The sequence below is a fragment of the Camelus dromedarius genome, chromosome 17, assembly GCF_036321535.1.
Source record: "Camelus dromedarius isolate mCamDro1 chromosome 17, mCamDro1.pat, whole genome shotgun sequence".
NCBI classification, from domain to species: domain Eukaryota; kingdom Metazoa; phylum Chordata; class Mammalia; order Artiodactyla; family Camelidae; genus Camelus; species Camelus dromedarius.
The window spans coordinates 26,663,105-26,683,213 of NC_087452.1; the positions used below are offsets into that span (position 1 = coordinate 26,663,105).

Consider the following 20,109-nt stretch of genomic DNA (forward strand, 5'->3'; position numbering starts at 1 on the left):
TATTTAGAGGCCACTTACTGTTCCAGTTACCATAAAATGATCAACCTTTCAAATAGAAAAAATATTTTTCATGTTATTCTCAAGTATGAAGGATTCATTTTGACATTTAAATTCTAACAATTTATACTTTTAATTTAGGTTTTCAATGGCAAGAGCAGTTTTAAAAATTAATAACTATCATATTAAACAGTGGGGATAGCCACTTAGTCAAGACTCACTGAAATCAATCTTACATCTTTTTAATACAATTTCAATTAGTTGGTGATGGTATCAGATGAACATCAATGTCTTACCACCAAATAATGTTTTAATGTACAGTAAATTTAATTCCATTTGAATAGAAAGTTCAGGTATGAGATATCGCTGAGAATTAATCTTTCATTGGAGATGTACCAAAGTAGTATGATAAATTACAATGCCAAATTCTTTTAGTAACCTTTACCACTCAAATACCCAGTGTTTGTCATTTAAAGAGAGAGAATTACTCTTCAGGATTTGTACTTTCTTGAACCACAACTCTGGAATATGTAATAGGTTTTATTATAAACCGTGGCATAATGTTTTTAAAATTTCCCCTCAAAGATCATTTTTCCCCAAAGAGCCAATAACTTAGAAATTTTGGATTCTTAACAGTATTTAATTTTTTGAGTGTTATTAAATGAACAGAGAATGGAGGAGGCAGATTTTTTTTAAGATACAATGTCATTTAGATATACATTTAAGCTCCAATTAGAGAATGTCTCTCAATGAAATCATTCTAACCTGGAATCCACTATAATGTTTGTGATAACTCATTTGAGGGTTTATAAATGTTTTCATCTCACCCATGTGCATATCATTTTAAAATATCTGCTTTTTACTCTTTCTACCCACCTGTCTAATAATGAGTGTTGAAGAGATTTGGGGAAAAGAGAACAGTTTCATACTTTTCTCTACTGACCCTGAATAATTATGTGAAGTAGGAACAACTATGTAAAAATAAGTTTGTTCTGGAAAATGAATATGATTATCTAGCTTTAGGGTCACACTATTTTTAAACCATATGAACAGGCAGAGTGTTGTTAAAGTGTGGCCTCTAGACACTAGATTGTAGTGATTTGAACTCTATTTGTCTCTTCTTGTCTGTGGGCTCTTGAGCAAGTCAGTTATCTCTCTCTGTGCTTCAGTTTCCTCATCAGTTAGGTAGTGACAGTTCTAAAACCTGCTTCATAGAGGAGTTGTTAGGATTAAATGAGTTATTACTTAGAATAGTGTCAAGCTCTTAGTAAGTGCTCAGTTAATGTTAGTTGATATTGTTATTTTACTATTTTCTTTTGACGTGAATCCGTATTTATTAATATGTGACTGTGTTATCATAATAAACATCTGAACTTGCAGTTTAATTCAATTAACAAGTATCTATTGAGCCCCTGCTGTAGGCCAAGGTCTGTGCCAAATGGTATGACTCCAAAGGTGAGTGATATAGAATCTTCTCATCAAAGAGATTATAATAGACAGAGAAGGCAAACAAATTAACAATTCATGATAATGGGCTGTGGTAAACACCAAATTAATCTTAAGAAACAAATGTTACTACAGGAAAATATCAGATTTGATAGTTGGGGCTTGTTATAAGTAGAGATATGTGAGCTAAATTATGAATACACACAAATAAAAGCATGAAAATTCATGTCACATTTGATCTCTTAACTGGGATATGTAATGAGAATGTACAGGATCACAATCCTGGAAAAGGCAAGATGAAATCATGAAGGGCTTTGAAAGCCATGTTAAGAAGTTTGAATTTTTAGAGTATTTGAGATTTCTTTTTAAAGTATAACATAGGGAAGTTTCATGATATTATCTGTATTCTAGAAAATAAGTACAGTGTCAAAATAGAGAGAACTAGAGGCAGAGAGACCTATCTTTGTAAAGTCCAGGTAAGGCATATTAACCTGTATTAGTGTAGTAGCAATGAAATAGAAGAGGATAGATATAAGAGATACTTCAGGAATAAAGTCAATGAAAAAAGGGAGAAAATGGCACTGAATTAATCTTGGGCTGGGGATTGGCAAAGTAGATATGCTCCCAACAGGGGAGATGTTTAAATGACTGCTTAGATAGCTGTTTCTGACCATGACAAATTATCTGGTATCAAACTATTCTTTCTACTCCAAACAAATATAAAACTGGAAAAAAGTTGAAGTAAGAATTTTTAACTTGGACAACAGGCAACATACTTCAAAAAGAGAGAAACAAATGAGATGAGTCCTGTATTCCCAAGTTTTCTGAAGGCCAGTTCTGGACTGCAGTGCAGAGATGGGAGCCCAGACAGAGCATGGCATCTTGCTGAGAGAAAAAGAGATCAGAGTTAAGGATGACTGAGACTGAGGTAGCTGGAACATGTAGGTTAGTGTATCTGAGAGGAGCTTCAGAAATCTGCGTCAGGGTCCTCTTGAATCTTTGCGCGTGCTTACAGTAGGATCCCATGAACAGGCAAAGAGCAGCCCCTAGGAAAGAACACCTACTGAGCAGCTGTGATAACTACAAAACATTGATTAAGGAAATTAAAGACAATTTAAAGGAATGGAAAGATATCCCATGCTCTTGGATTGAAAGAATTAATATTGTTAAAGTGACCATACTACTCCAAGCAATCTACAGATTTAATGCAATCCGTATCAAATTACCCAGGACATTTTTCACAGAACTAGAACAAATAATCCTAAAATTTCTATGGAATCACAAAAGACCAAAAATTACCAAAGCAATACTGAAGAAAAAGAACGAAGCTGGAGGAATAACCCTCCCAAACTTCAGGGAATACTGCAGAGCTACACTAATCAAAGTAGCATGGTAATGACACAAAAAAAGACATATGGATCAATGGAACAGAATAGAGAGCCCAGAAATAAACCCAAAACACTGAACAGTCAATTAATCTTCGACAAAGGAGGCAAGAATATACCATGGAGAAAAGACAGTCTCTTCAGCGAGTGGTGTTGGAAAAGCTGGACAGCCACATGTAAATCAGTGAAATTAGATCACACCCTCACACCATACACAAAAATAAACTCAAAATGGCTTTAAGACTTAAAAAAAAGACAAGACACTATATACCTCCTAGAAGAAAACATAGGCAAAGCATTCCCTGACATAAATCTTAGCAATGTTCTAGGGCAGACTACACCCAGGCAACAGAAATAAAAGAAAAAATAAATAAATGGAACCTAATTAAACTTAGAAGATTTGCACAGCAAAGGAAACTATAAACAAGATTAAAAGACAACCTACAGAATGGGAAAAAATATTTGCAAATGATGTGACTGACAAGGACTTAATTTCCAGAATATACAAATAGCTCATACAACTTAATAACAAAAAAACAAACAACCCAATCCAAACATGGGCAGAAGACCTAAACAAGCAATTCTCCGTTGAAGACATACAAATTGCCAATAGACACATGAAAAAATGCTCAGTATAGCTAATTATCAGAGACATGCAAATCAAAACTACAATGGTATCACCTCACACCAGTCAGAATGGCCATCACTCAAAAGTCCACAAATGATAAACACTGGAGAGGGTGTGGAGAAAAGGGATCCCTCCTGCACTGCTGGGGGGAATGTAGTTTGGTGCAATCATAATGGAAAACAGTATGGAGATTCCTTAAAAAACTAAAAATGGGCTTACCATATGATCCAGCAATCCCACTCTTGGGCATATGTCTGGAGTAAGCTCTAATTGAAAAAGGCAAATGCACCCCAGTGTTCATAGCAGCTCTATATACAATAGCCAAGAAATGGAAACAACCTAAATATCTATCTACAGATGACTGGATAAAGAAGTTGTGGTATTTGTGTACAGTGGAACACTACTCACCCATAAAAAGTAAAATAATGCCTTTTGCTGCAACATGGATGGACCTGGAGATCTTCATTCTAATTGAAGTAAGCCAGAAAGAGAAAGAAAAATACCGTATGATATCACTTATATGTGGAGTCTCAAAGAATGACACAGTAAACTTGTTTACAAAACAGAAACAGACTCACAGACATAGAAAACGAACTTATGGTTGGTAAGTGGGGTGTAAAGGGATAAATTGGGAGTTCAAGATTTGCAGATACTAATTACTATATATAAAATAGATAAAGAACAAGTTTATACTGCGACAGGGAATTATATTCAATATCTTGTAGTAACCTCTAATGAAAAAGAATATGAAAAGGAATACATGTATGTACGTATGTGTACGTATTCTGTATACCAGAAATTGACACATTATAAACTGAATATACTTCAATAAAAAAAGAAAAAGACTATTAACAAACAAACAAGTGAACCTCAATTTTATACCATTCAAAAAATTGATTTGAGATGAATCATAGATCCCAATGTAAATACTAAACACAAAATTACTTAAAGAGATTTCTTAGGACCCAGAAAACATCAACCATAATAAAAAATTAATTGACAAAATGGATTTCAACAAAATTTTAAACTGCTCATCAAAAAGACATTATTAAGAAAATAAAGCCACAGACTGAGAGAAGATATTTCTAATACATATAACTGACAAAATACTTGTATCCAGAATAGATCCTACAACTCTATAATGAAAACATATAACTTTTTCTTTTTAAGGCAAAAATACTTGATCAAAGATTACGCAGTTGGTTAAATAAGCATATGAATAAGAGCTCTATACCGTCAGTCAGGAAAATTCAAATTAAAAACACAGTTACCACTACCACTTCATTCACTAGAATGGCTGAAATAAAAGAGATAGAAAGTATTAAATATTGTTGAGATGTAAAGCAGTTTCATAAATTTCTAGTGTAAATGGAAAATGGTATAACCACTTTGGAAATACCTTTGGAAGTTTCTCATAAAGTGAGACATTTACCCTTTAATGCAACAATTCTTCTACTTAGTGTATATCCAAGAAAATGAAAGTATGTGTACACAAATTTGAATTTCACAACAGCTTTATTTATGATAGCCAGAATCTTGAAGTAACCCAATTGTCCAACAACAAAAGACTGAACAAATTGTGGTTTATTCAGAGTAAGGTGCTACTCGGCAAAACAAGAATGAGCTACCGATACATTCAGTAACATTGATGAACCACATTTAAGAAGCCATTTAGTGTGATTCCATTTATATAAAATAATAGCATAGACAATACTAGTCTACAGTGAAAGAAATCAGTGGTTACCCTTGAGAGGGATGAGTTTTGAGACTGATTGGAAAGCAGCACAAAAGATTTGTCTGGGGTGATTCTAGTGTCCTATATCTTGATGGGGTGTGGTAGCAGATATATGAAATGATCACAACTCATTGAATCCTTAAGGTCTGTGCATTTCATTTCATGGTCAGAAAGATTATATGGTTAGCATACATTGAGCACTTACCATATTCTAGGCACTTTTAAAAGTGCTTACATGTATTTAAACATTTATTCCTAACAATTCTATTAGAGAAATGTCATCACCACCATTTTACAGATAAAGAAAGAGAGGCACAAAAAGGACATGTAACTGCGAAGATTATATAACTAATAAGTAATGGAGCTGGAATCCATATCCAGACAGAGCCCGAATTCTTGCATCCCTGGGAGGAGTACATTTAAAAGGTATTGCCAGTAGGGTTTAACCAGAGGGAGTTGGCTAACAGATTAAAGAATAGAATACAATTTCCAATTCCAAATTTTAAAAGTTTTTTTTCTAGATGTAGGAATACTTAAAATATTTGTTTCAAAGAAAATAAAGCAGATAATTTAAAAAGCAGCTATTAACTCTTGAAATATAAGGAAGTTGTATAAGGAAAGAAAAGGTAATCATAGAGCATCAAAAAGAAAGAGAAAGAATGAGAGAGCATTATTTTGGGAGGATAAAGTTGGGGAAGTAAGGTGTGTAAGTGAACTTAAAGTCTTACTTACCATAATAGGAAGTGAGCAGATGTCTAAAATTGATGAACGAAGAGATATAATTTAAAAATATGGAAAGAGGAAACAGTTAAGAGTTGACAGTATGATTAAATGAGAGAAGTAACAAAGGACTACATTTTGTATAAAATCGTTGGCACTATTTGGCTTATATTTGCATACAATATCATGATAAGCAAATTTTTAATGTTTCTTAAAAGAAGCCTTTCCTGAACCTCCCCACCGCTCCCACCCCAAGCCCCCTCTGTACTAACTGTATGTAACAGATGCCGCATGTCTTACTCCCTTCCCAGACTGGAAGGACTGTCACTCAATGCTGTATCCTGGGAGCCAAGTGCAATGTCTAACACGTGCTAAGTGCTTAGCACTTATGGGGAATGGATGAATGTGATTACTGTTGAGAAAACCAGCTGAAAGCCTGGAATTGGGGCATAATGGGGCTTTTTAGGAGTTGGACCCAATAATAATAATAATAATAATAATAATAATAATAATAATAATAATAATAATGTAATAACAATGTTCATAATTATTGTTGGATAGCTGGAAACCCCAATATCTCCATTCCCTATAACCTGGATTTTACCAGGCCATGGTGTTTCACCAAAACTATGGCATGCATACTGAGTTTCTCCCTTACATTTCATTTCCTGTGCTGGCCTTCTAACCAGATCCTCCTCACTTTGTGCTTCAACTACTAACGGAGACTACCTACTTCTTCTGTGCCTCTGTCTCTTCCCTGTCTCAGCCTTCTTCCCACTACCTCTCTACCACCCCAGACATTCCTGCATCAGGGTTAGTCCAAACTTCCCAATACTCTACCTTTGTCACATTCTCCTTTAAGAACCACGGTGACACTTTAGCCTCTGGGGTCCAAGGTTCTCTTCCCGATCTTCCATCTCCTCCCGAACCTGACCTCACTTCCTACAGCTCACCAGAGCACATCCCCCAGTGGTCAAGGCAATCTCATTATTACTTCACACTTAGTCCTACTTCCTACCTTTTATTGCACCAGACTCCTTTTCCCCCAAAAGACCAGAGCATCCCTATGACCTGGGAATATAATGTTACTTTTGAGACATCTACAAAGAAAATAATATTTAATCAATAATTTACTACAATCTCTTTTGCTTTTCTACTATGGAAACAAACTCAGGTTCTCCTCTATATTAAAATCAACACTCCTAAATGGAATTTGACTTTAAAATAACATTATTGTTTCCTTTATCAATTAATATAGCTTTCAATTTTGATAGATTAATAAAATAGGCCTTATGTAAACTGTTTCTGAGCAAATAATGCAAGAGCCTGATATTTTAATCAAAGCAGAATTTTAAATACTGCTTTTGTTTTAATTTCAAAAATTCTGTTTTATGTTTTTGTTCTGCACTCTTAAATATGTCTTAATTTTTTACTAGATGATTAGTTTCTTCTTTTCTTTAACTCAGTCAGACCATTTAGAGAATTCATGTAGTGAAGTATTGAGGGGTCTAATTGTTTAATGGGCAGAAATTAGTCCCTGCAAGAGTACTTTAAAAACTGGCAAATACCAGGCATAATTACAAATTCTTTCGAAGAATCTATTTCTGTACAATAGGTTAATTGGTTGTAAGTAGACAACACTAACCACAATTTAGACCCAGCTTCTAATTTCAGTTTTATCCATGCCTTTTTTTGAACAAATATAAATGGCTAATTGTGATCAAATTAGTCCTCTTGAAGGAACAATTGGCTGCTTATCCCTGATTTCTAAGATTTAAGTGGTCTAACGCACCTGCAGTTAGCTTCCCACTAGCATACTGCCTACAGATCTAGTTATTTCCCAAAGTGGTTGAAACCTTGTCTCCATGATGAGAACTCTGTATCCAGGTGACCAATGTATAGTTTACATTATGATAATTTCTTTGAAAGAATCAAGACAGTTTTTAAGAAAATTAAAGCCGAAACAGAGGTAGATTTGTCTAAAGCGGAAAATTGGATTGGGGCTGTTTGATCCCGAAGATTACCCCAACTCTTTGGACTTTTCCATATATAGATGGTTTGTTCATTTATGTGACTATGAAAAGTGTTCAATCCTCTTTCCTTTTTTTTTTATTTTAGTGGTGCAATCTGTGCATTGATTTGGTGGCATTTACCAGTGAAATATTCAAAGGAGCAGTTTTCCAGTCACTGGATGGAATTACTGTCTCAGCTAACTGTAAGCTACGAAAGATCTTCACTTTGAAATCGAAGCCTCAAGACACTGCTGATAAAGATGGTATGTTCAAGTCGCTATCAAGATTTTTAAATTCCCCAATATGTTTTTAAAATTAGACATGCCTTTGAACAATAAGAGTACATGGTAGTGGGTTTTAAAAATTTATTTTACTTACTTAATTGTGGAAAGAACACTTAACGTAAGATCTATCTTCTTAACAAATTCTTTAACAAATATATTATTGTTAACTTTAGGTACAGCGTTGTACAGCAGATCTCTGCTTATTCATCTTAACTGAGACTTTATGCCCCTTGATTATTAACTCCCCATTTTCTCCTCCCCTCAGACCCTGGCAATCATCAGTCCCCTCTTCGTTTCCAAGAATTTGACTATTTTAGATACCTCATATAAGTAGAGTCATACAGTATTTGTCTCTCTACATATAATTGGCTTATTTGATTTAACGTTAAGTCCTCATGTTCATCCATGTTGTAGCAGCTGTCATTCTTTATTCTGGATCACATGTGTATTTTTTACTATACCTGAGTGTCACAAATACATATATACACATATGTATATGTGTATATATGTATTTGTGTGTGTGTGGTTATCTTTCTTTTTTATTTCTGGTAGCACTTACCATCTGAATTAGTCAGGATTTTTTTTGTTGCTAGCAACATAATCCTCTCAAGGTAATTAAAACAGAAAAAAAATTATTTAAGGAAATTGGCCAGTTTATAGAATTACAAGGCTATCCAGAAGTCAGGCTTGGAAGCTTTAGCCAAGAACAAACACAGCCCCCAAGATTGCTTCAAGGAAATCCTGATAGTTACTGCCGCTGGGCAAAGACACTGTAAGTCACACCATAATGCTGGGCTCTAGGTTGCAGGATTTCTGTCACTGCTGCCCCTGAAAATTAGATGTCTTCCTTTCTGCCACCCTCATCAGAAGTGGATTTCTTCTTCTTCATGTTTCTCTCAAATGCACAAAAGCTGGCATTACTGGGTCTGATTTGTAGAGCCTAGGTCACATGCTACCAGGACACTGGAAAAGAAAATGTCTGATTTTTAGCTAGGAATATAACACTCATTGTGTAGCTAAGTCACCAAATTAAGGAGGGCATTTAAAAGATGTCTGGCATTCGGAAAGTGCTGTAGTTGTCCACTATACTATCATATTACTCTGTGTACATTTCATGAAGTCATGTGGGAGAAATTATATTAATATATTAATTTTCTAATAATCATGTAAAAATAGAAAGATGGCTGAATTATTCCTCATTATATCTAGAGAGACTAGAAATATGTACATTAATTATTCATTAAAGAATCAATAAATATACTCTGCAGGAAACTGAGCCGTCTAGAATTCATAAGGCAGCACAAATTCTCCTGCTAAGATGGTCTTAAACAACTGAAGGTATTGAGAGAATACTGATGTTTCTTTTTGATTTTTGTATGGGATTATTTTTAACAGAATCAATTCTTCTAGAAGCCCAAGAAGCAGAATTACACATAAGATAGCAAAGGTGATTTCTTAGAAGTTTGTATGTAGACTTTAGATTTGTGCTCCATCTGGATGAGTGTCTGAGAAATCCTTCTGTGGTTCATTCTGTGTAACAGGGCACTTTACCTTTAAATTTCATTTAATAATAAAAAACAGCAATGTATTTATAGCTCCCCAAAGAGATCACAAGCCAGGAAGTACAGTCACTTATCTTATACATCATTGAAAAGCTATACAAGAAAGTGAAAGATTTCATTAAAAAAAAAATAAGCACCAGCTAATAAGAAATCTCAAGATTTATAGAAATATAGGTGAATTCCGTATCAGATTGTAAGAGGTTAATCATAACCTGATTGATATTTTTAATAAATTTAAGGGAAAAAGTGAATCAAAATTTGGGAAATTAAATACATTTTTTAATCTCTGATCCTTCCTTAAACCCCAGTAAAATTATAACATAGGAATAAAAGTGGTATAAACCCACCAGATGAAGAGGCGACAACAACAGATAAAAGATATTCATAAATGTTATAAGACTGAGGAATGGCAACTGACCTAGAAGAACAGAGAAAGCTAAAACTTCTGGGAGGTTTTTCAATGAGAGTCATAACATAGAGCTTCAGGGGGATGTAGAATTGACTGCCTTAGGAGAGGGTACGAGATGGTGGCATCGGAAGATCCCAAACTCCCCTTCTCCCACAGACACAACAAATCTGCAACTACATATGGAATAATTTCCTCAGAAAGGGACCTGAAAACTGAATGAATAGAATCTCCACAACAAAGAGTAAAATGACAGCATCAAGACAGATAGGAGAGACAGAGAGAAAGCTTCCCTGAGGAAGAAAACCGCACCCTAGCCACAGCAGTCCACAGTTGGGAGGATCACAAAGGTACAGATCTTTTTCCTGAAGAGTAAGAGATTTGAGCTCCACATCAGGCACCCCAACCCCTAGGTCCTGCACAGGAGAGATGAGCCTCAAAAATGCCTGGCTTTGAAAAACTATATTCAGGAACATATGTCCAGGAAAACTATAGAACTACAGGATCAGAAACCCCCTCTTAAAGGGCTTACATCCAGATGCACTGGACCCAAAAACTAGCACAGAACCATCAACTGAAAAGTGCATGGGTCATAGGTGAAGGGGTCCCACATACTAATTTTGAAGCACCTGCTAGAGAGGCAAAAACCAGTTAGAACACTCCCTATGGACTGAAATACTGGAAGTAGACATCTTTGCAATCTCAGGCTAACTTGTAATGTTGACACTGTCAGGTACCACTTTGGAATTCTCCCTCTAACCTATAACACCAGTGGGCCCACCCTACTATTACCCTACCCATCCCTGTGCAATAACTATGTGCTGCAGGCAGTCTGAGAACCAGCCCCATCCATCAGTTCTATAGCAACAGCCATGGCCCGACCAAACCTGGAAGGTACACATAGCCCACATAGAGGGGCACCCCTTGAATGCCTGGTTCTGATAGTGAAGCAAGATTGAGAAGCCATAAGTGGAAACATCTCTAAATCTCACTATTTTGTAAGGCATTTCCCCAAATAAAGCAGGGGAGATGATTTTCAATGCATAATGTATTATATATGTAGTAAAGTTTATGACTCAGTTTTTAAAGCTAGTTAACGTTCTCATCAAAGGTGTTAAACACCTATAGAATGGTTCATTTTATGATGACTTTATGATCAAAAAAAGGGAATGGGGTTACAAAGTCACTCAAACATTGTAACAATACAGTAACTCATACTGGGAGCAAAGACAAAAATCTCAGTTGTATTTGGATGCTACATGAGCAAATCTGTCAGCTTTCTCATAGCCTTCATGTACCATTTTGCTATTCTTCTCTGACCATTCCAGCCAACATTATGTTTTTTTTCAGTTTAAACTCAACTATATCATTTTCCAGTCATTAATCAAGCAGTCCACATGTTTCTATAGTAAGAGTACATGGTAGTGGGTTTTTTAAATTTATTTTATTTATTTAATTGTGGAAGGAACACTTAACATAAGATCTATCTTCTTAACAAATTTTTAAGTATACCATATGTTATTGTTGACTTTAGGTCAGTCCCTTCCCGAAGATAAAACTTGTCTGAAAGAACAACGCAGGCAGGCCCTGGTCCCTTAGTATCTAATTGACAGCTTGGTTTGTTAGTTGCCTTCTAGGAAGAAAGATGTGATATCCAAATAAAATGTGCATAGAGTACTTTTCAGGATATAGCTGAACAAAGAACAACCAAAGAAAAATGGAAGACTTGGCAGCTGTGTTTAATCTAGGTTGGCTGTTATTAAGGGGCTTTTGTCCATGACCATTTATTAAGCACCCACTTTGAACCAGGTGCTGTGCTAAATATATCTATAGGATTCTCTGGCTGTTCTTTCCCATGCTAGCAGCCCTTTGGCAGAATTGTCTTTCAGTTCCTAGAATGCACACACCAGAGTCCTGCCTTCAGAGTCTTCAAAAGCTGTTTCCTCTACCTGAATGATCATTCCCACCCCATTTCACCAGGCCACTTTCTACTTATTCTTTATGACTCAGCTCAAATGTCTCTTTTTTCTCATTAATCTTTTTTTTTCACATTCTTTTTTATTGAAGTATAGTCAGTTTACAATGTTGTGTCAATTTCTGGTGTACAGGAAAGATGATGCAGAGGAGATTTGAGCCTTTTAATGCGAAATCTGATTTGCATGTCAGCAACATTCCTGTAAGATTCAGATTGGAGTTTTGTAAAGTCTCTGCCTTGTTCTGTCTTCTGTAAAAGCTTATGGAATTTTGGTTACCAGAATTTGATGTCTGGCCCTTACTAGTTGCAAACTCAGATTTTGTTTTGAATACATTTCAAACTTTGTATGACATTGTACCCTGTACCATCTTCAGAAGCCCCATAAGCTAAAGTTTCCATGATTCCTCTTCATGGGATTCAGAATACAGCCTTATTTTTCAGGTTCATATTAGCCTACAGAATTCTCTTTCTCTATTAATGTAAAATCTTAGTTTATTGGTACTAGCACTGATGTGGAAATTATCTTTTTGTACATCAGAGGAGTCTGAAATGACATGTCAAATATATATGGAGTTAGTTTACTTATTTTCCAAATGTTTTCCATTTTGAGAATTCATTTACTCAGTTACTTTATATCAGTTTTTTAAATATCAATGACAAGTAACAAATGAGCAGACAACACCTGAAATCTAAGATTTGTAAATCCAGTGACATTTGAAATGACTAGAGCATTAGGACACTTAGAAACCATTATGTTGCTGATGAGTATATAAGTTTTTAATTAAATAATTCATTTTCCTTTTCAAGTTTAAGACATTAAGATCTAATTAGGGAATTGTCATGGCTTGCATGCACAAAAACCTAACTTCATTTGCCTTTATAAAGATGGTTAGAGTTTATACTTATATAAGGATGTTTTTGAGATATGCATTTGGTTGAATTTTTCTTATTACTTAAGTTCACATATACATACACCAAATTTTTTCCACTAGAGTCTAAAAATAAACTTTTTACTAATGAAAATTAAACATATAAATTATTATGAAGAAGAAAATAAAAACTATGCTTAAGCTAACCAAGAAAAGTTATTTAATATTTTGGTATCTTTCCTTCTAGTCCTTTTGCCATTCATACATTTTTGATTTTCTACAGTTGAGATAGAGTTTTGTGTAAATTACTTTCATTTAACTTTTTATCTTGAGCCTTTCCCATATCATTAAGCCATTTTCATAAATACAGTTTCTTGTGAGTCTTTACTGGAAAATCAAGTTGTTTTATTTTCCAGAAATTATAAATACTCATTTATGTAGATCTTCATCTGAATTTCTGACTTTTTTACTCTAAACTAGATTCATAATGTGAAATTATTGAGTGAAATGTCATGGGAATTTTTAAGGCTTTTGATGCACATAGTAAATTGCTTTTTAGAATGCTAATAGCAAGTTAATTCCTACTTGCTACATATAACAAGGCTTAATATCTTTGCCACAAAACAGGTCATGTAAATAATTTTTAAATGCTCTAATAGTAAAATGGTTTAAGAACATGAACAGAAAATTTACTGAAATGATAATTTAAATATTTATACAAGTATATGTGAAAAATATCAAATCTCATTAGAAATAAAATTATGATGATAAAAATATGATTTTAATTATAATAAACTATTTTCTCTTTGAAAGTATTCCAAGGTAAGATGTTAACATTAGGGGAAAGTTTCCATGAGCCAATGTACTCCCAGAAATCTTCATTGGAACATACCTAATTAGTTCTTTCGAGACACACTCTAGTATTAAAAAGCAAATATGTTTCCAATCAATGTTCTCATTTATTGTTCAAGTCCCTGAACCTGCTCCATATGGTAAATACTTTATCTCATTTAATTCTTTCTACAGTCTTAAAAAGTAAGCAGTAAAATGACCATGCTCATTTTACAGATGAGAAAACCAAGGCTGTAAGGTTGAGTGACTCATCCAAAGTCATACTCTGAAAGGTTCTACTTTAGTTGGTTTCTTTTATAAAATATGGCTTACATTTGGGGAATGAACGTTTGTCTTTATTTCCAGCTGGATATGGTGTTTCCTTTCCAATAGATGAACCTTCAGACATTATTCCACGAAGCTGCCAACTAACAACAGATGTTCCACAAGTCACACAGCTGCTAAACATGACTAAACTCTGCCAAACTGAAATAAAATTTGGAGGTCATCCTCTACGTTCAGCAGAATCAGGTATGTACTCAAGCACCAAAATTATAAGCATATTTATTTGTAAGACCAAAAAAGAGGGGAAACAGCCTTGCAATGATGCTTTACATAGGTTGAGGTTAAATATTAAGTCACTGTAACATTGACTCATGTCAGGGATAAATCATTATTGTAAATTTCTCTTTTAGCAACTAAAATATTTCCTGGATTTTTATGTGATAAAACATCCTTGGTTATTCCTCTCCTTTTCCTATATGCTTCCAAGCCCTGCTAGTTATACCTCCCAGACATCTCTCAAATCTGCTCCTCTGTCCAATTATTGCTGCTTTCCTTGTTCGGATCCCCACTGTAACTTAGCCTCCCAGTTAATCTCCACATTGCTATCAGAATTCCCTTTCTGATAATAGAAATAAAAATGTGATTGTGTTACTCTTTGTTATAAGACTTTTAGTGCCTTTCCCACTGTCTTAGAAGACAAAATGAAAAACCCTCGAGACCTCAAACAAGGCCAGCTTCTCCTCTTCCAAGCCTGCTCCACAGTTTTGTCTCTGTACACTTTTCTCTCATTTCCCATGTGTTAATTTCTGGCCATGCCCTGGACTTTAATATGTCCATATTTTGGAATTGCTCTTTTGTTGGCTTCTTTGCCTTTCTGCCTGGAGAAACTGCCAATTCATCTTTCTAGATCCAACTCAAATGCTACCTCTCCTATGCAGCCTTCCATAATTCTAACAAGTAGCGTTCCCTTCCTCCTATGGCTTTTTCTCCCCTAATAGTCTTTAATATGTCTGCATTCTCCACTAAAGTGTGGCTGTACCTCATTCTTCTATATCCCTAGCATCTAACACACTGTTTGCCATATATTAGGCCAATGGCTACAAACTCAAATTACCACAGACAGATAAAAAATGAGCAAAGTGGGCTGGATGCCTGGATAACCTATTGCTGGATGCCTTTAACCCACTGAAACAGTTTCTACTTCAGCAGTGAGCCCTGGGAGTGGATAGTGAGAGTTAGGGGAGAGGAGTGAGATAGTGCTTCAGAGAAATTGTTCTCTACTATTAAAACAATATTAACAACTATGCAAATGATACAGCCATTAAATGGCAGTTAACAGCCTCTGTGAGAGAGCTGTAGGGTGTGGTGAGGACTGCAGCAAACTGGATTCTCATTCTCAGTCTAGAAAGGACAACTGCAATTCAGTTCTAGCCAAGTGTTGCCTTGCAAGAATGAAGGCCCAGTCTTACCAGATCTTCCTTTTTTTTTCAAGAAGAGCTCAATATCTCAGTGTTTATGATAAGTCTTCCAATTTTAAAATATTGTCTAAACTCTAAATTTTTTTAAAACACTCTGTGGGCCAAACAACACACGCCAGAGCTGCCAATTTTCTACCTTTGTAATAGACACTCATAACTATTGACCAAACAAATGAATAGTACTTACACATCAAGAAACCTGTCCTTTAGAAGAGTGGTTCTTAACTTCCTGTATGTCATAATCACTTGGGACATTATAAAAATAATTGTTATAAAAAATTTTTTTTTCCTAATGTCTGTGCTTCACCCTCAGAGATTGAGTTAATTGTCCTGGAAGGGATTTTTTTTTTTTAACTCCCCCAGCAATTCTGATGTGCAGCCAAGTTTGAGAACCTTGAATGACTGGATCACTTATCACCATGTAGACCGTGTGGTTCAGATGACACTCATAAACACTGAAATAATTCAGATGAAGGTGAAATGATGGTCAAATAGGATGTCAGTGGAGGAAGAAGTAGATCTTGAAAGTATTTGATAAATATTTGTATAAGTATTTATGATCAATAAACAAAAGATTTATGGACATGTAAGATGGTGCAGAAGACTGAGCAAAGAGAAGAATTGAAACCATTTTGTAACTTCTTCAGTATAAACCCTGGCAAAGGACTTTGTGTAGCTTCTATTTTTTTATACCTTTTATTATGAAATTTCCAAACTTACAGAAAAGTAGAGAGAATACATGATGAACTCCCCATGTCCCCATTACCTGCTTCCACAATTGCAAATTTTTGGCAGGAATTTGTGATAGCAATGAGGACACAGGTAGTAAGAATTTGAATATTTATTATATATACTATCTTCAGAGAGAGAGGAAGAAAGAGAGAATATATACAATCCATGTTCATTCAGAACCTTTAGAACTATGTAAAAGGATGAAAAAGATCAGACTACCCAGATAACCACTGTAAACACCAAAGGTCACAGTTCAATCTTAATGGAAGATTCACCACAGAATAAAATGAGTAAGAGTATCTTCAATAACCAAACATTCTCTCTGTCTCTAATAGGCTATGATAGCTTTTAGTAATAAAAATGACTAAGTTATAAAGCCCTATCGGATAACTCTTTGCAGTTATAAGTGATCTCTTTCCCTTGTATCTCTAGCTTAATATTTTTAAGAATTAATTGTGTCTTTAAATGAAAATGCAAGCTTGTATCCAGATATTTTAAGTGTATTTTTTTTTAGTTTAAAGTTCAAGGACACTTAGAATGCCAGCAAGTAAGTAGAAATATGAATAAATAGTAATGGCATTGTTAATTCAGTATTATAATTAAACTTTTCCATAGGCCATGTTTGCTCCCAATTTATAGAAGAGAATATTGTAGATATTTTGCAAATTCCATAAATGGACTTTCAATGCATAAGGATAGTCAACTTGAGTCATATATACAGAAAATTAATAATCACTATCTAATAGCATATTTTTTCTATCCTGTGAATCTCAATTATATTTATATTCGTTTATAACCAAAGGATTTGTGATTGTTCCTCTTTAGTAAATCTCATTGCACATGTATGGCAGCTAAGATTACATGAGCATATATTGAACTTTGTAGTTCTCTTTCTACAAATACTTTTCAATTACTAACTTTGACATTTGTAGGCTCTGAGACCTACTGTAAGTGATTATAATAGTAATTACTGTTCCCTATGTTAGACATTTTATTTGAAAGGTGTAGCTAATGAATAATGCCCAAGGACAGACTTTTTAATCATGGAAAAGCCAGAAGATATTTCTTCATTTGAACTATTTGTTTTTGTGTCTTCTTAAAATGTGGACTCCCCATGATGAGATTTGAATTGCATGAAAAATGTGCTTTTGTAACCGACTCTACGGTACTCAGGTAAATTGTGGTATTTTATTATAAATGCACATATTGAGAGATCCTGGTGACACTGCTACAGAAAGAAGTAGCTACTTCCTATGAATGGTTTCTGGTGTGTTCATTCAAGCTAAAAGGAAAACCTTGAAACTTCTGTTTTAGAGTGCATTTTGTTGAATGTAATATAACTTGATCAAGAACATTTAATGAAATTAATAAAATACTTGTGTTTCCAAAAAGTCAGAGTTGTAAAACTCCTAGAAGAAAACATAGGCCAAACATTTTCTGACCTAAGTCTTAGCAATGTTCTCCTAGGGCAGCCTACCCAGGAAATAGAAACAAAAGTAAAAATAAACAAATGGGACCTAATTAAACTTACAAACTTTTGCACAGCAAAGGAAACCATAAGCAAAACAAAAAGACAACCTATAGAATAGGAGAAAATATTTGCAAATGATGCAACTGAAAAGGGCTTAATTTCTAGACATAAACAGCCCATGCAATTTAATAACAAAAAAACAAACAATCCAATTCAAAAATAGGCAGAGGGCCTAAACAAGCAATTCTCCATTGAAGACATACAAATGGCCAATAAGTGCATGAAAAGATGCTCAGTATTGCTAATTATCAGAGAAATGCAAATCAAAACTACTGTGAGGCATCATCTCACACCAGTCAGAATAGCCATCGTTAAAAAGTCCAAGAACAGTAAATGCTGGAGAGGGTGTGGAGAAAAGGGACCCCTCCTTGCACTGTTGGTGGGAATGTAGTTCTGTGTAGCCATTGTGGAAAACAGTATGGAGAGCCCTCAAAAAAACTAAAAATAGACTTACCATATGGTCCAGCAATCCCACTCCTAGGCATATATAAGGAGGGAACTCTAGTTCAAAGGATACATACACCCCAATGTTCATAGCACTGTTCCATGGAAACAACCTAAATGTCCATCAACAGATGACTGGACAAAGAAGATACAGTATATTTATACAATGGAATACTACTCAGCCATAAAAAGAATAAAATAATGCCATTTGTAGCAACATGGATGGACCTGAAAATTATAATTCTAAGTGAAGTAAGCCAGAAAGAGAAAGAAAAATACCATATGATATCACTAATATGTTGAATCTAAAACAAACAAACAAAAAAAGGCACAAATGAACTTATTTACAAAACAGAAACAGACTCACAGACATAGAAAACAAACTTATGTTTACCAGGGAGTAAGGGAGGTGGGAAGAGATAAATTGGGAGTTCAAGATTTGCAGATACTAGCTACTATATGTAAAAATAGATAAACAACAAGTTTCTACTGTATAGCCCAGGGAACTATTATATTCAATATCTTATAGTAACCACTGATGAAAAAAACATGAAAAGGAATATATTTATGTTTATGTGTGACCAAAACGTTATGGTATATACCAGAAATTGACACAATGTTTAAACTGACTATACTTAAAAAAAAAAGTCAGTGTTACCACACATTCACACTGTTTGCTTTGTCAGTTCCCAGTGCACATTAGGTAATGACTGTTAGTCTGCAGATGACCGTAGGATCTGATGATCTTATTTTCATTAATGGGTCCCCACTTTAATTGAACCAGAGAATCAGATCTGGTTATTGAAACTGAGCATTCAGCTGCTAATGACAAGATACAATGGTCCACTAAGCACAAATCAAAACTAGTAATTTACTTAAAAATTAGGAGGCAGTTTTCCCAAGTCCCTTCAACACAACAGCACTCTTACTGGATTTTTACTCCTTTCCAAATAAGAAGAGACTGACATCCCAATCTCCTAGCACAGCAGCATACAGGTAAATTAATGGGTCTAACAAAACCATGAAATGCTCATCTAACTGTAGTTGGCATTGGTGAGATCCTTATTAGAATTTCTTCGTTGGGTTGTACATTATGAAAGTAGATTTCATATCAAGCAACAAAATCTTCTGTAAAGTAGAACCTAAAAGAAAAAGGAGTTAGATTTTGAATTTAGGAGAAAAACAGACACTCTTAAGTTCTTTTCTAAAGTCAGACTTTTGGTAATCCTTGTTTTAGGATTGTTGGTTAAAGAAATGCCACAATTTCTAGTTCTAATATCTGATAATAATTCAGAGTAAATTCAGCTATCTCCTACATTTGAATTATATATCCTCTTATCCCATCTTCAGTAAAAATGAGGCATAACCAGTCACATTTCTTCATTATACTTTTTTTAATGTGAAAGGAATTTAATATGGATGTTGATCAGTATCTGAAATCTGTTAAAGCAAAGATGTCACAAACCATTTATAGAGTGAGTTTTCATTTTTCTGTGATATTTCTTTCAAATAAGGAAAAAAACTTTGATATGTAAAAGATAAATATAAAAATATATTTAATCAGTTTTATAATTATGCTACTTTTGCAGGATTGACTCATTCCAACCTCTCCAATTCTCTTTTAGATACCTATTACAGCATAGCTTATAATAACAAAAACCTAGACCCAAATTACTTGTGCATAATAGAGACTTTATTAAATATCCACACAATAAGAAATTATGTATGCAGCTATATAGTTAACCTGACCAGCTTACAATGGTCTGGAAAGGTCTGAAAGTTGTGTTAG

The 20,109-nt window shown here is 34.5% G+C and overlaps 1 protein-coding gene across 7 annotated transcripts in view; it reads left to right on the forward strand.

The window, feature by feature from the left end:
• CFAP20DC (CFAP20 domain containing) overlaps window positions 1-20,109 on the forward strand; it is a 204,766-nt gene that overhangs the window by 88,510 nt on the left and 96,147 nt on the right. For 6 of the 7 annotated variants that reach the window (XR_004142490.2, XR_004142492.2, XR_004142493.2 and 3 more), the window contains 2 exons: window positions 8,030-8,186; window positions 14,217-14,381. Coding sequence is in view for 4 of the 7 variants with exons in the window: in XM_031470650.2 (XP_031326510.2) it covers window positions 8,030-8,186; window positions 14,217-14,381 (322 nt within the window). In the remaining 3 variants the exon portion in view is untranslated. The remainder of the gene's footprint in view (window positions 1-8,029; window positions 8,187-14,216; window positions 14,382-20,109) is intronic. The other variant, XM_031470654.2, reaches the window with a different exon arrangement.